We start from the raw sequence: 13,564 nt of genomic DNA, 5'->3' as shown, positions 1-13,564 counted from the left end.
AAACACTCCTGGAGCTCTGGCAGCCTGGCGGCCGTGCCCATTTCCTGGAGAGCCTGGGCAGTGCCCACCACCCTCTGGGGGAAGAATCTTTTCCTAATTCCAACCTAACCCTCCCCTGACAGTTTTGTGCCTTTCCCTCAGGTAAAATCCTGCTCCCTTGGCATGGGCTGCAGTGGGAGCGCAGGGATGCTCTGGCTCAGCCCCTGTACAGCTCCAGTGTTGGGTGGCTGAGCTGGAAACACAGAAACGCTGTGAGCTGGAATAGCCTTATTGTGCTCCAGGACCACAGGAAAGCAGTGTGTGGGGACTTGATCACACCAGGTTGTCGATTTCTTCACTTGCTCCTCAAGTTTTGAGGGGTTCAGCTCCCACTCAGACTCCTACGGGGACACTTTGAGAAGGGCTGTTTCCAGCTCTTTTCCAGGACCAAAAAGGAAAAGGATTTTCACAGAGACAAGTAGTGATGGCTTTGGGCAGTGACCTGAACTGTGGCAAACCACATCCAAGTTTCCCTTGTGTAACATGCTTTCCTATTTTCTAACTGAAGCTTCAACACACACAGCCAAGAAAAGCAGGTGCATTCCCAGAGGCTACCAGGCAGCAGAAAGCAGACATGGGGCTGTGATCTCAGGGAAATTCTGTCCTTTTGAGAAACACATGGAAAAAGTGCACCCAGTCATTCCCCAGGAAACCTGGTCTCCCCTTTTGATAGTTCACATCAGACAAGAACCTTGGGCAATTGCTTCAAGAGCAGAGAGAATAAAAAAAAACCCCTCCTTTAAGAGAAGCATTGCAAGTGTCTGCTCTCAATAAATAAGTTATTCCTTAAAATAAGCACTGGCACCTGCTCTTTTTCAGTAAGTCAGAAAAAAGCGCCAGCTTTCAGGAGGTGGCCTCTGCATTTCACCACACAAATTCCATGGCTTTCAGTCAGTTATTACAGATAAAGATCAGATCAAAACAGTCCAAACCTATCTCCAGGATCTGTTTAAGGGTTTATATTAACAGACTTGGAAACCAGCTCCCTTAATCTGCAACCAATCATAGGGACCAGGGACCCAGCTTCAGAGGAGATAACAATATACACTAACACACAGTGGAGCTTCAGAAGATTTATTTTCAGTCCTTGAAGTAGAATGGTGCTGCTTTTGCTCATAATTTTTCTCTCCATTACACTTTTGGTTTTCACACAAACAGTAGTGGGAATGTTTTTGTTGTTTTTTTAATTATTTAAAAGTGCAGCCTTTGGCAGGAACAATCAGCCTAGTAGAGTTAATCATCTGTATTTCTTTTTTAAAAATGTACTTACTAAACCATGATTTTAAAAAAGTTAAAAGCTGTCAAGAACATAAAAGAAAAGAGTAGGGAAAGGGCAAAGAGCAAACACCTGGGTTCCAGAAACTGTGTATGGAACAAGAATCACCACAGTAACCAGAGCATGGATAGCACAGTCCCAGCTCATATTCCATACTTACAGCTGTTCTTATTTTGCAGACTTGAGGGCTTATCCATCAGGGAAATGGATAATCCCAGGGGACCAAGCTGAAAAACATACAGGGAGGTCTGCAAAAATCAGAGGGACAGAGCAGCTGCCTGAGGACAGATCCTCATCTGCAACTGGTCTGGCAGGGTTCAGTTTGGTCACTCAGCTTCCTTTCACCTGGAGGTTTTACTTGCCCCAAGCATCCTGTGGGGCTGCAAAGGCATCACAGCTCGTTTCTGGACTCCATGGACGGGACAGACAATCACCTGTTCAGAGGTTACGCTCCTGGTTGTACCCAAGTCTAAATTTATCAGGAAGGGGGTCCCCAAGGTGGCTTCAACCATCCTCACCTGCAGTGCCTGGTGTTGGACCCTGAGATCTGCCTGCAGGATGAGCCCCCAGAGCAGACAGAAGCTGTCCCTGCAGACAGCTGTGCCCACTCCAAAAGGCTGCACAGGCAGATCTCTGTGTCCAAGCACATTCCCACATTCCCCCTATGATCAGACAGACATGGGAGCCTGATTTGCATTTGGGGGAGGTCAGGAGGGGAAGAACTAAGTCCAAAGTAGGAATGGGAGGATGGAGCAGAGAAGGCACTTATTTCTTTGCACCCATGAAGCCGCCCTCAGGGGCTTTGTCCATGTCTGGCAGCAAGGACCATTAGGAACCTGTGGTGACAAGCACAGCTCTGAAGCTGTATGCTGGGAACAAAGTAGCTCCTTGTCTGAGAAATGCAGGAAGGGCAGAGGAAAGAGTAAAATCACAGGATATTTTTTGTTCTTTTTGGTCTCACGTTATGCTTGGTGCTACAGCTCCTGTCTAACAGATCAAGTTGGCTAAGGGATGCAGCAGAAAGACACGAGCTGGGGGTCTCCAGCTTCCCTTGCTGTTCCTCTAAGGCAGGTTAGTTTCAAACTAGGACTGTCCATAGTAAAGAGTAACAAAGCACAGGTAACCTCTGTTACAGGCCAGCAAAGCAAACAGTGCCCATTTTACAGCCTGTCCTCTTCAAGGGAGGCTGGCTATGTCTCTCTCTGGAGGTGGACCAGAAGGTTTTGGGTTGCTTTCATTGGCTTTTCCTTCAAACATCATGACCCTGCAAAACACAACAGATATTTCCAATTAAAAAAAAAAAGGCAAATGCATCTTTATCCATCATTGGGGGTGGCAGTATCTGCTGAAAAAGAGCATCTGGCTCCCCTACAAAGAGCACTCGATAATTAACAAAGCAGGGAAAGCCAACAGAGGGCAGTGCTGCCAGGCTGGCTTTTCCAGCAGCTACCAGGAGTGGGTTCCCAAAGTCTCTGCTGGTTTTCCTCTCAGAGCCCAGAGGATTAGCACATTTTATTTAGACAGCCACTTCCGAAATCCCCTGGGCACACACTGCATGCCAAGTGCTCCTGATGCGTAAAAGCAAATACCACTCCTGGCCCACCTTGCACATAACCACACAGCAGAACATTTAGAAGCCAACGCTGAGCAAGCAACAGCAATTACAGCCAGGGGAGAGAGCAAAAACAAGGAGCAAGGCACTGGCTGTAGGAATCTCAAGCATTTTGCAACCACTAGCACTGTCTTCCTCCCTGAGGACTGTAGCTACGCTGGGAAAGCCAGCTGCCTCGATGGATCAAAGGACTGCACTGCTCTTAGGACGAGTTTTACATTTCTGCTCCTGCTCTACAGAGTCCAACAGACAATGGGGTGTCTGTTAGCAAGAGAAGGGACCTGTTTGTGAAAGCTGCTGCAGTTGGGAGGAGGGATGGAAGATACAGGACAGGCTGCAGGCTCAGTCTGGTTCTGTGGAGAGAAAGGAGGAGCAGGGATGTCAGAAGTCTGTGTGTGCTTGGAAGAGAAGCATCCCAACACAGACACAGCACACAGTGGGAAGACTCTGCCAGCAAGCACGTCCCAGCTTAGAGAAACCATGTGAGAGTGGGTACAAGATCCTTCCTCCCAACCTGCCTGGAAAGCTGGCTGTGTTTCTAAAGCTGCCTTCAAAAACGGGTAAGGAGGATGGAGAGGATCAGCTCCTATTCATGGTGGTTTCAGACAAAAGCAGGGCTAGCCTCTGAGCTGTGAAAGGAAACGCCAGGCTTCAATGGGATGGAGATGGAGCCAAGCAAGTGTTTGGAAGCCATTTGTTAGAGCAGCACTTTCAGAGCCCTGTTGAGAGGGCAGAGGGGGTCGTGGGAGGCTAGTGCTGGCAGCCTGTACCACAGAAAGCCTCTCCCAGCACGAGCCAGCTGTTTCAAGCATGTGTCCCATCTCCATCTACTGCCCGTCTCTCCAAAATCAGGCAGGGATAGAGCATCCTGTGGGAAACAGGAGCCAGCACTACTGGTGCTGGCAGGACCATCATTCACCACTCAGATCCTGCCACCATCCACAGGGGAAGCCTGTGTTCCCCAAAGCCAGCAGGATCCTCCTGGAAGAGACGGGAAGAGGTCCTGCAGTGCTGAATGCCTGCACACCCTTGGAAAGGAGGGGGATGGCTGCCGTGGAGCACGTGGGAGGAAGCCTGTGCTACCACACAGCAGGCAGCTCTGCTGGGAGCACTCGCCACTGCTCAGCCTGGACATGGGCTTATACACCCTCTCATGGCACCCTGCAGACTGCCCTGCATGAGGAGCCTCGTCTCTCTCTGTGAACACCGAGTGTGCACAGCTCCAGCTCCACCAGACAGAACAGCTTGTGCTTCCCAGCTTCCCAACCCAGCAGCTCGTGCCCTGCTGCTCTCCCTGGCTCCATCCCGGGACACTCACAGTTTCAGCACAGCAGAGCGTTTCCCAAGCATCACGTTGACAAAATCCTGGTACGAGATGGTGTCGCTGACCCCTCCAGTCACCTCAGAGATCATCTTCTTCAGTTCTAGGTGGGTCTTCGGAGCCCCCAACTTCTCCATCATCCTTTTGACAGACATCAAATCTACAAGAGCAAGGCAATCGCTGCAGTCAAGAGGTGACCCCACAGACCAACCCTAGGGACAGAGCCATGAGTTCCCACCTGAGACCACCTCACCTGTGGACTCTGTGGCTGACAGCATTAAGCTGTTGCCAAAAGCCACAAGAAGCCTTCCAGTACAGCTCACTGCCACTCTGCCTAGTACAGAGCATCACTTCCCAGTTGTGCAGCTCAAGATAAAAGTACCATACACTCAGAGAAGAGGGACAACTTCCCAAGTGTTCCAGAGACACATGGGGACAGTGCTGTCTAGCTCGGAGTGTGGTGCCAAGAATCACAAGGATGAGGAGGAGGGAAGCAACACCAGGGTTAAAGCTGGAGACAAACAAGCTGTGGGGAGCAGACGCCCCTGCCCATCGCCACAGGCCATTTCCTCCCATTGCATTGCTGCCTGCTGAGACCTGCGGGCCCCTTCCCTCCCGGAAGCCCTGAGTCAGGCCTCTTCCAGCTCCCCACAGGCTTCACTTCAGCTGGAAGGCTTATGGAGGAGGGGAACGAGGCAGCAGCCTCCTGGAAAAGCGCAGTACACAAGTGGTTACACTTCAGTGTCAGCTCCAGGACTGCAGGAGGCTGGAACTTTACATAACTGGTGCTTTCTGGACCCAAAGCAGGGCTGCTCAGCTGAGCCAGACTCACACCCAAGTCCTTTGCTTCTCTCTGCTTCCCTCCTTGCAAAGCAAAGAGCTTCTCTGCACCAGAAGTGCTCATGGATTTATACAGCTCCTGCCTCAAGACAGGCAAGCCCTAGGATTGTCAAAGTCCTGCAGCTTCCCAGCTCGAAATTCCCAGCTTCCCAGCAGAAGATTGAGAAGAAGGACTCAGTGGAGAAAAAGAGAGAAGAAAAAAAAGCATTTAGAGCAGAAAGAAGTGGAGGAGATAAACAGAACTTCAGGAGAACAGCATTGAGAAGAGCTTAGATCTTGAAATAGGCAAGGAGAGACTGAGGAAGCTGAAAGGCAGGGGCTGGGGAGCCAAAGAAGTCCCTGGCTGGCGATCAAGATCCAAGGAAGGCTGGACATGGGAAAAGCCCACAAGTTTTCCTCCTCAACTCCATCAATGCAGAGGAAAGAAGCAGATTCAGCAGCAGACAGGCTGTTGCTGTTCCAGCCCAGCATCCCTCAGAGTCACTCACCAATCTCGCCTTGATTGTTCAGGTCAAACTCCATGTACTTCTCTGGAAGAGACACAGAATTAAGTTAGCAGGACTCTAGAGCAGAGGGTACACAGGGCTTTGGAGCACTGCCTGCTGACAGCAATGAAATAAAGCATTTGGGGATAAGATTGATATACTGCTGAATGCAAAGTTCAGAAGGGGAGACCATCTTGATGCCTGGTTTTAGAATCATTATCTCAGCTCTAGGGCTCTAGAGTTGAGTGCTCTGTAATTGTGGCTGCTTTTCGTTTAAGCTGAAGGAAAACACTGGCATGAGAACAAGGTATCAGCTGGCTATGAACAGCGTTAAAAGGTTTCCAGCCAGAAAAACAAAGCTCTGGAACAGCCTCCCAGAAGGAGTAGCAAGGAAAACAAACCCAGGAGCACTCCCGAGATGAAGCTTGATCGGATTAGAAGGGGGATTAAATGACGCAGTTGCCTGCAATAACGAGGGACAGACTCCACAGTGCTCCCATTGCTGTGCTCACTCCCAGAGCAGCACCTGCCAGGAGAGATGCTCAAGGACCACATCAAGAGGGCGAAGCCAAGAACATGCCTGGGCACTGTGATGCTGGAGCAGGTTGTTTGCCCTTCCAGCCTTCTGTCAAACACTGCTGACTTGAGCAAATCCAGCATTCTCAGGGGGAGGCATGCTCCAGAAGGTCTGGTTAGCTTTGCAGGACAAAAACTCGCATGCTGTAACAGGCAGAGCACTGATTTGAGCTAAAAAAATCAGGAATTCAGTCCTGTGCAGTTCCTGCCCTTTGAAGAGGTACACCTGAGCTTCCTACACACCCCCCACCCCTTGCTAGCTGTTCCCCATTTAGACTTTAAGCTCTTCAGGCAAGGATTTGTCTGTCTTACAGACCATACAGCTCCCAGCGCTGCAGGGGACCCCCCATCACCTCAGCTCTGCTAAATGGAAAGAGCAAGATGCCTGCTGGCACCATCCATCCATGCTGAGCTGGAGAAATCACTCTGCAGTGAGCACTCGCTCCCCACAACAGCCTCAGAGGACTCAAATTAACCAAACCCTTCCAGGCTGCTCCTTTGCCCCAGGAAGGGAAATGGAAAAGACCTTTGCATCTGCTCCAGGGACACCAGCAAGCATATGAGCATGAACAGAGAAGTGGCAGGCTAATTTAAGGAGCCAAAGGGAAGAGTGGTTATTTCACACATCAGAGTCTTCCCAGGATCTGTGCTTCCAAAGGAAAGTGTTGGGTTAACTGGGCTGATGGGCAGGGAGAGGAATGGCTTGGCATGTCTTCACCTGGGTCTCAGCCCACGGATTACTGCTGCTATGAGCTGACCAGGATAGACCTACGGAAATACCATGTACAAACCAAAGCTGCTCATGCTTCAGGCAGGAGTAAATGTCTCCCTTCAAGCATCAAGCAACCAATCCTAGAAGACATCGGAGCTGTAACACACATGCTTAGGGGCCAGAGTGATGCTTGATGTGGGACTGCCTCTCCCCACACTCTGCCTCACCAGAATGACCTTGTGCATATGAACTCCACCTCCCTGGCTGGGGTCAGGCCCCCCTGCATATGCCTGGGGACACAAACCCTGCTCTGCCATGTCCATACCCAGCACATGTTTTCTTTTCTTCTGAGCTGACACTTAGCCAAAAGTACAGAGAACAGAGGCAGCTTTACATCAGCCTCAGCTCACACATTCAAGTTTCCCTCCCACCCCAGCAGTGGGGATATACTGGAGCAAAAACCATGCGTGGTCCCTCACCCACAAATACATTTACACAAACACTGCATGAGGGCTCCATCTTTGCCTCCCCCAGGCTGGGAGGGGGGTGGGGGGTGGCAGTGGGAAGGACTGCAGAGAAGAAATATTCCCCCCATCATCACACAATGAGCCGATTGTTGGGGGAGCTGGAGGAGGCATTGGAGAGCTGGACAGGCCACGGAGACAAACTCACAAGGCAGCAGGAGGAGATGCCAAAGGCTCTCGTTACAGGGAATTCTGCGCCTGTGACCTACAGTTGCAATGTTTGAAGAGCCCCAATTGTGATGGGAAAAAATAACGTGGGGCTGCAGCCAAAAGCCAAAGCCACACAAAAGGCGACACAAAGAGATCGGGGAGCACAGGAGGCTCCTCTGTGCCCAGCGGTGTAAGGGATCACAAAATGCCAGCCAGCTTCTTCCTTGCTAGATTGCAAAGCCAAAATTCAAAAGGAAATAGTAGACAATGTCTGAAATGGAAGCAAGGTCAGGTTTTATTTGGTTAGAGCCAGGCTGAGGACAAACCTCGGGGCAATGTGATGCAGGCATGTTTTCTCAACTGCCTTCAGCCACTGCTTGGAAAGAAAGTGGGTACACCAGAATAACCCTGCCAGATCTTGTCCTGTAACCAGTCTGGGGACAAGCTCCAGAGGACTCCAGGCTTTTGGTCTGTTTCTCTATCTCCAAAAGGCCCAAACCTAAGCCCTAGATCTGCTGACACACTGGTCAGGCTTTGGCCAACACTAGACATATCAGTGCTGGTGTCAAGGGCCTGGGAAAGGACTAAAGAAACTTTTGGAGAGAGAAAGTCCCCAACTCCTCCAGAAAGCAGCTGACACTTCTGCTTTGTGGAATGAAGTCCTCCTACTTATTGAAAAAAAAAAAAAAAAAAGGAGTCCAGCTATTGGATGGTCCATTATGCCAGTCAGCTGGCTGGGTAACTAGACAGAAACCATCCTCCTTTGCTGCTGTGGGTTTTGCCCACACAGCAGGTTTTGCAGTAACAGCAGCTGCCAGGCAGGATGTCTGTAGGGTGACATGTCCCTGCTCTGCAAGTGGGAGAAGCACAAAGGCTTGTGTGGAAAACACCTCTCCAGGGAGTTTCACCAAGTCCCACAAGCAAGGGGAAAGGCATCCATCCCAGCTCAGTCACTTGTATTTGGCAGAGAATCTCAGGCTGGTAAGATCCAAGTGCTGAGGAAAATAATCTGGTTCAGAGCAAACAGTAAGGCTCAACAGGGAAACACTCCAGTTCTCACCTTTAAACACTGCCAACTTCTCCTCCAGGTCTTTTTCATTACTGAACTTTGGGTCACAGAGAAACTCCTAAAACAGGAAAAAAATATCCCCAAGGTTAAAGTAGCAAAGGAAAACACCCTAGAGGGCACCTGCAAAGACACCATTACCCAGAAGACCCCCACAATTCCCAGAGAGTCACAGATGAGCAACAGCATCAGGAGAGTTGAAAATGGGCTGAATCCCTCCACACCTTGTCATTAACATTCCAGTGCCAGGGGAATCCCTCTGATGTCTCAGATTTCTCACCAGCAGCTTGAAGGAGGACTGGACCCCACCTGCTTTTGGAATAACTGCATGAAACCCCCTCATCTTGCTCACCCAAGGTTTCAGCTCCCCACATCTCTCCTTAAGCACACTTAGCATGTGGATTGGGCACTTATTTCCAGCAAGGGCTCCTAGTCCTTGCAAAAAGCACTCTTATCTCAGATTTCAAACTCTTAGATAAACTCAGAGGGCTTGCAAATAGAGCAGGCAAAGTTTGCAGAATGTCACATGCCCAAGAGGACGGGTATTTTGGGCTTAAGAACTCTCTCATACTGAATATCCATTTTCTCCCCCTACACTGCTCAGGCTGGAGAGGAAACCCTGGGTCACTTCTAGTCACTTGTCCCTAGCCCCACCTCAAAAACCTTCAGATACGCAAAAGAGCAGACCACAACTTGCACAGCCAGCTCTTTTGCTGTGCCCTGCCAGCAACACTCCCCGCAGCTGTGAGCAGCAGGGTCTTGCTCCTGTCCCTGCCCTCCCACACCGCCCAACTCCAGCCCAGCCCAGCTTAATGACTCGATCTGTGTTCAGCAACAACACCACATTCTTCAGTGGAGAAATCATTAACATCTGCACTGCTTATGCATGGCCTGTCCAGGACAAACCCCTTGAGGGGTTAATGGATGGAGGGCTGAGGCTGTTCCCTACTCTGGGCATGAGTTCCTCACCGCTGCTCCCCATGCTCACGGGGAAGGCAGGAGGGGGTCACTAAGAACCTTGTGTGCCCATCACTGTTGGTCATCTTAATCCTGCTCCTGGGTCCCTCCAGCCCACACTCCCGGAGCTGCTCCCTCCTTCCTCACTGTGACAGGGGAGCTTGGACCTGCTCAGGGAGTCCTCAGGCCTTCAGTGCCAGCTAACCACTGCTATGGCAAGTCTTTTATCTGCAGCTGAACTAGGGTTTTGCAGGAAGCCCACAGGCTGCATTTTTTGAGCCATCTCAAGCACACTCATTCAGGACACTCACTAGGGCAGAAGTGACTGCCATCCCCTCCTCCCACCCCAGAATCTCCAGATGGGACACCAGAGACCGTGGCCACCAAACCAGTGTGACACTGACTTCCCTCATCACCATGGTCACCAACTCAAATTGAGAGCTGTGGTGAAAAGCAACATTCCCCGTTCCTTCTTTTACTGTTCTTTGCCAACTCAGTTTCATTTATCTCAGTTATTTCTACCCAGGGGTATCGTTTACCAGCCCAACACAAAGGGCCCAATTCAGCTTCTAGACCTGGGCTCAAGCAGCATTAGGAGTCACCAGAGACCAGAGTAGTGTTACCCACTGCCATTGCCACTGAATAGCCTCTGGAGAAGGCAAACATCACCAAAAACCAAAACAGGGCCAAAACACCTCCTGGCCACCAGGTCACAGCTTCATTCCTGCCCTGCAGGAGCAGCAAGCAGCTTCCACCTCCCAGCAGAACAGGGGATGTGAGGGCAGAGCACAGTGTCTCTCTGAGAGCAAGAAGCAGCACAGAAATGCTGAAGACTGAAGGGAATGCATCCATACCTGATGGCTGAGGGACACGTGCCCAGGAGCCCACCAGCCCCTGGCAGCATGATACAAGTGACACTGCACACAGGACTAGGACTCAGTTCCCTTGTGTTTCAACTGGAGGGGGACTGGACAGCCCACCAGCAACACATTTTTGCTCCAGGTGCAAGGAAGCAACAAGGGGGTGTATTTGAAAGGCATTCCACCCTCCACATTGTGTGTGAGCTGGGCTGTGACTGCGATAAGGCAACACTCACAATGGCACACAGGAATTCAGTCCCCAGGGCCTGTGACTCAAACTCAGAGTGGCTGAAGTTCCTCCTAGAGCCCTTTGCTAAAGTTCCCATTTTAAGGGACATGTTCTATAAATAAGAACTGCTTTAAAAGCCTCTCCCCTGCTCCTGCCCTGAACAGCCTTTCTTGAGCTGTTGAGAGACTTTTCTAAGCCAATAAACTCAGCCACACAAGTCCCAGCTACCTGCAGAACAACCTAAACAAAACCAGATCCTTCGTTGCTCCCCAAAAAGGTGACTCCAGCTGGCAGGCCAAGCTCTGACTGGGATGTTTAACTGCTCAGTGCCAGCCACTCTGCCTGCTGGGGCTGGGAAGGGGCTGAGGGATGCTAGTGCCTGCCCTGGATGGGAGAAGCAGGCACCTGCTCTCTAGCAGGCTGAATTCCTTCCCCGCAGCCCAGCGCATTAGAAGGTAAAACTAGGTTGAAACTAATCTGTGCTGGATTAGGCCTGCCACCTTGATGCACGAGGCTGGACAATGTGATTGAGTTGCCCGAAAAGAGGGGAACAACCAAGAGGGAAGCCCAGAGGAGTGTTTCAGGCTGGAAGAGAGAAGTCAGCACTAGGACTCAGCTATCCTTCAGCAGCACATGTGCACTCAGTACACTGCCTGCCAGACCCGTATCCCAGCGAGAGCTCTGGGGTAGAAACCAGCCAGGAAAACAGGGCTGGAGGGAGCTAAGTGTTAGGATGAGACAATGAGATTAAGCCTGATAGGAATTCGGCCTGATAGGTTTTATTAGGAGCACTTGACTGTTTTACAGCCTTAGGGCTCTTCAGTGCTCGGGAAACCCCCTCCCTGGCTCCAGCCACAGTATCAGCCCAAGTTTCTGTATCAGCTCTGTGTCAGGGAGGTGCAAGGCTGTTTGCTGCACTCCCCCAGTGCCACATAGATCTGGCAAAGCAGAGCAGCGTGGGGGTTGCTGCCCAGAGCACAATGGCTTCTGAGGATCCACGGGCATCTGCCACCCATGCTATCTGCAGCTTGGTTTTGAGCTGCCCAAACCCTGTCTCGTAGCACTGAGCCAGCACACAGGGCAGCAAGGATGCAAACAAGCAGCTCTGTCAGTGGGAAGTCACTTGTTCCATTTTTATCATCCAAACCTCACCCAAAGAAGAGACAGAAGTGGTGGCAGCTTAGGGGAGAGACGGGAACCTGTCCCCCGCATGGGAAGAGGAACAGCCCCAAACCCTGGCACACAGCAGTGGCACACCAGCAGCATCCCAGGAAGCACAGCTTCCCAGACTCAGTCCTACAGCTCCTACCAGCTTAAGGATTGTGCATCCACCTTGTGCCTGAGTGATGCTGGAGGATGGCTCTGGAGAAGCAGAAACTGCAGCAGTAGGTACAACAAAGTCCCTTCATCCTCAACATAGGGGTCAACACCATCTTGCCTAGGAGAGATATGTTAGACCCACCTACACACCTTCTCGGTGCAGGGTGTGCTGTATCTGCCTTCCAGCAGCAGGTTACAAAGGCTCCTTTTTAACTGAGTGCTCTTACTCTACACCTTATGCCGTGACACCTCTTTTTCCACTCTTATTCCGCAGCACGTCCTAATTTCTAATTAGTTGAGTAATTTCTAATGACTTAATTCCCTCTCCAGTGACCTAAACTTCACCTCTACTGTCTCACTGCTGTCTGGTGGAACATATTGGCGCTTTTCATAGCTTAGTCAGTGTGAGGGTAAGGGGAAACCATCTCCTCTGGGCTCTCATCTTGTACAGCGATTTGATTTCTGCACTTGTAACACCAAGGTGCAAGTGACTAAAGGAGCACCTAGAAGTGCCTGAAATCCCAGGGCTGTTTGCTTCAAGGTTAAAACCTTCTTTTCACCCTCAGAACCACTCTTAGCTGGGAGGGGTGCCAACAGAACTGCCCCCCACAGCCATGCCAAGCAAGGGACGGGGCAAGCCTGAAGCTCGGGGGAGAGGACCTTGCCTGACCCTGGCGTAAAGGGCACAAAGCCCAGTGCACTTTGCACTAATCCAGGAGGTGCCGCTCCCCCTGCCCAAGGCTTGTGGGACGTCCAGCCATCCTGGGCTACACATTCACCCGCTGTAATGAAAAGCTAGGAAGGCTGGAGTCAGCTCTGAGCAGCAGCAACTTCTCATTCCGGGAAGAAAAAGATGAAGTGCTCAACACAGCAGAGGGGAGGTTGAAGTGCTCCAGGAGAACAATAGCCCCCATTCCTGCTGGAGCACGTTCCCAAAGGGAATTTCCTAGCAGCCAGTCCCCGGGCTCCTACCAGCCCGCTCGGACCCGCCGATATGCGGTGCACGGCGAGGAAAGAGCCGCCCGAGAGGGCAACGCCAGGAGCGGAGGGGATAGAAAGCGATCCCCGTAGAAACCCCGCTTCCTCCTCCGGCCGGATCCCCTCTCCAAAGGGGCTTGGGCAGAGGGGTCGGCAGCTCTTCCTGCACCCACCGCTCCCTTCCTCCTCCTCCTCCTCTTGCCCCGCCCGGCCCCGCCGCAGCCCCCTCCCCACGGGGGTCGGGTTGGGAGGCGGCCCCAGCCCCACCTTGTTGATCTCGTCCAGCCTCCCGTCCTGCGGGGCCCTCCGCAGCCCCCCGCCGCTCGGCCGGCGCGGAGCCGCCATCGCACCGAGCCACCCCGGGCCCGCCGCCGCCTTAAATAGGGGCGGGCAGGGCCGGGCCAGGCCCTCCGCCCCCCGCCCTTAACCCCTTCCCCGCCCGGAGCCGGAGCCCGCATCGCTCTGCTCCGGGAGGGCAGCGCGGCACCCGCGGCGGGTTCGAGGTGCCCAAGCACGGGGGGGAGGCACCGCCGCCTCTGGGCTTCCCGCAGGAGGGAAGGGACCGGCCCCCTCTGCCCGCACCGCCCGCCCGGCGCGGCTCCGGGACACCGAGGATCGC

The 13,564-nt window shown here is 52.2% G+C and overlaps 1 protein-coding gene across 1 annotated transcript; it reads right to left on the bottom strand.

Annotated features, from left to right (window-relative positions):
• Nucleotides 1-1,097: 1,097 nt before the first annotated feature.
• AIF1L (allograft inflammatory factor 1 like) lies at nucleotides 1,098-13,326 on the bottom strand. The gene is made up of 5 exons (XM_069031789.1): nucleotides 13,213-13,326; nucleotides 8,596-8,662; nucleotides 5,577-5,618; nucleotides 4,246-4,408; nucleotides 1,098-2,579 (listed from the first exon to the last, which is right to left on the bottom strand). Exons 1-5 carry the CDS (start codon nucleotides 13,288-13,290, stop codon nucleotides 2,492-2,494), a joined length of 438 nt encoding a protein of 145 aa, XP_068887890.1. The 5' UTR covers nucleotides 13,291-13,326; the 3' UTR covers nucleotides 1,098-2,491.
• Nucleotides 13,327-13,564: the final 238 nt, after the last annotated feature.

Source organism: Aphelocoma coerulescens, chromosome 17 (assembly GCF_041296385.1).
Source record: "Aphelocoma coerulescens isolate FSJ_1873_10779 chromosome 17, UR_Acoe_1.0, whole genome shotgun sequence".
NCBI classification, from domain to species: domain Eukaryota; kingdom Metazoa; phylum Chordata; class Aves; order Passeriformes; family Corvidae; genus Aphelocoma; species Aphelocoma coerulescens.
Note: the sequence above shows the minus strand (reverse complement) of the source record. Positions and strands in the feature narration are given on the sequence as shown.

What these genes read in the sequence shown, in the direction of transcription:
- AIF1L (XM_069031789.1), bottom strand. Translation starts at nt 13,290, where the DNA reads ATGGCGGCTCCGCGCCGGCCGAGCGGCGGGGGGCTGCGGAGGGCCCCG. An exon ending in GGCTGGACGAGATCAACAAG is followed by an intron (nt 8,663 to 13,212) that starts GTGGGGCTGGGG and finishes TTCCTGTTTTAG; the next exon opens with GAGTTTCTCTGTGACCCAAA. An exon ending in GAACAATCAAGGCGAGATTG is followed by an intron (nt 4,409 to 5,576) that starts GTGAGTGACTCT and finishes TTGCTCTTGTAG; the next exon opens with ATTTGATGTCTGTCAAAAGG.